Raw genomic sequence first — 2500 nt, 5'->3', positions numbered from 1 at the left:
TGGGCCTGCACAAAATGAATGGACTTTTCACAACAACAAAACAGCCGTCTTTTCGTCTTTCTCTCCCTATCTGCAAAAACCATATGCAGATTAGTATTTTAGCGTCACAGAGAGCAAATTATGCGCTAACCTGGAGAGAACAACAGAGAGTATTTCATTCCACAAACACAGACTCGTCAACAGCGTTAAATAATGATTTATTACCTCAAACAGCCTATGAATGTAGCACTCTCATGGAAGCAAAACCCGCTTCCTCCCTGGAACGGCCTCTGTTCGTCAACAGTGACAACAACATCCAGAAAAACCCTTGCCGAATACTTATGCGAAGCCCATCGCACGGCGCAGGAAAGTTGACGACTCGTCCTCAGCGAAACATGTGGCGGTGAGAAGGTGATAACTCGTGGTAGTTCCCCTAGAGTGCCGAATATTCTATTCGGTGAAATCCATCATACTCTAGAAACTGTGTATTCGATCCTTCTTCTTCTGCCGCTGGGTGTCAAGTGCGCCGTCCTTGTGTCTCTCACAGACCACCTAGACAATAACACGTGACTGACCTTGTCACATATCAAGTTCAGCTATCGACAATTCTGCCTCGCCAAGCAAAATTATCCCCGAAAAAACCGTGCGGCACAAACCATCCGTGGTCGCGCTGTCAGCAAAACTCTGCTGTATAGCCCCGACTCACGCACAGGCGCTTTCAGTCGCAATTCACCAAGAGAAGGCACCCTACTGAGTGACACTTTCTTGGTCTATGTCACCAGATCGTGACATATACAATTCAGTATTGTTTTGATTTCAGGCAATATGGCTAAACGTTTCACGTAGAGTATGTGAGATTGCTTTGAACAAAGATTTTTTTTTAAATGTTGGGCAGCTGCAGAAAGATGTTAACATTCTTGATAAAAATTAATTTGGAATGGAGAAGCATGCGTTTGGTATAAATCTTTCTTCTTATGTGAAGAAAATATATATACACAGTGATCGCGACGAAGACGCGTGTGTTTGGTGGACAGTTTGTGATCTATCTGCTCGTGTGAAGAAAATAATGTAAACACTGATAACAATATGAAGCGTGCGTTCGGCAGAGAGTTTACAATCTATCTGCTCATGTGGAGAAAGTTTATTTACACACTTAAACCAATAGAGAAGCATGTGTTTTGTAGAGAGTTGACGGTCTGTTGTGTGAAGAAAATAGATGTACTGATGAGATATACACACTAAGAACAATCAATAAAACTGTGATGCAGACTCAACCGCGCTTGTTTGAGCCATTCAGCACGTTGCAGAGAGCAGTCTTGATTTCACTGCCTAATGTACAACGTTGTCTGTTTTATCATCCTTCGCCAGAACTAAGAAAACGTCTGCACGGAGATTCGTGAGTAAGGCAGGAATCACGCATCACAGGAAACAAAAATATTGAGATCTTGCCAGAGTGGTGACACCCTGGGAACTACACTGTCTCAGACAAGGTCGGTCCGTGCTCAGGTCCATCATTTTATTTTTTCACCCAAAGACGAAAGTCCAAGAGCTCACACGTCTACTGGCTACAAAGAAAGGACAGGTTTGGTCTGAAAAAGGGGCAGGTTGAGAGGGGGAGGGGGTGGGGGAGAGATAGGGGAGGGAAGGAGGGAGAGAGAGGGGTGGGAAGGAGAGAGAGAGCGGGAGGGGGGGGGGGGGTGAGAAGCAGGGTGAGAGGGAGAGCGAGGGAGGGAGAAGGTCTACAGAAGACTCAATGACCAGCGACATAAAACGATGACCTGAACATGGACAGAAACTTTCTGATTAGTCACTGGACGGTTTGGAATACATGTTATCAAACTATTAGAAACAGAGCAGCGAACAACAAACTCTGTAATGTCAAAAGGAGACACAGAGATCACAAAGACAGAGAAGAGAGGGAGGGAAATATGCTGACGCTTGATGTACTTGTTTGAGTGAAAGAAGAAGGGAGGGGGAGACACGGCATATGAGTTATGCATATTTCTCCTCACGAAGATACAGTTTTAAGATGGAGCAAATCAAAAAAGAATTTAAGGAAAACAATTATTTCTCAAAGTCCGTTGGGATAGCCTGATCAGAGTCCGTTTTGAGGTCAACAGTAGGAGCCGGCCGTTGGTCAAGGGTTAGTTGATGGCCAGCAGACACACGATGCAAGCCAGCACCAGTGACGTCACAGAGGCAACTACGGCCTTGGCTCCGCTCATGACTGTAGACATAGAAATTGTCAAATATATCAACTTGTCAAAAACATCATTGAATTACTTTTGTTATTTGTGTACCCCAAAAGAACCAGAGTTTGCCTATGTTAAGATTTGGTCGATATTTTTGTTAAAAAATATTATTTTTTTGAATACCTAAATTTCCATCTTAAAAGACGCAATCTTGAAAAGCTACAACTGTGACAAAGAAAGCCACTTTAAACATGCTGCGTTTTAGTATATTTCTGTAAAAAACAAAAACATAAATATTTTGTCAAATAGTAATGGGCAATACATCCCAA

At 43.2% G+C, this 2500-nt stretch overlaps 1 protein-coding gene across 1 annotated transcript in view; it reads right to left on the bottom strand.

Annotated features, from left to right (window-relative positions):
• Positions 1-2500, bottom strand: part of LOC138964549 (multiple epidermal growth factor-like domains protein 10) — a 63483-nt gene that overhangs the window by 1207 nt on the left and 59776 nt on the right. The window contains exon 10 of the mRNA XM_070336530.1: positions 770-2206. Within this exon, the coding sequence (XP_070192631.1) occupies positions 2124-2206 (83 nt within the window). The 3' untranslated portion in view covers positions 770-2123. The remainder of the gene's footprint in view (positions 1-769; positions 2207-2500) is intronic.

This window comes from Littorina saxatilis, linkage group LG4 (assembly GCF_037325665.1).
Source record: "Littorina saxatilis isolate snail1 linkage group LG4, US_GU_Lsax_2.0, whole genome shotgun sequence".
In the NCBI taxonomy this organism is placed as follows: domain Eukaryota; kingdom Metazoa; phylum Mollusca; class Gastropoda; order Littorinimorpha; family Littorinidae; genus Littorina; species Littorina saxatilis.
This window is presented reverse-complemented; position numbering and strand designations above follow the sequence as displayed.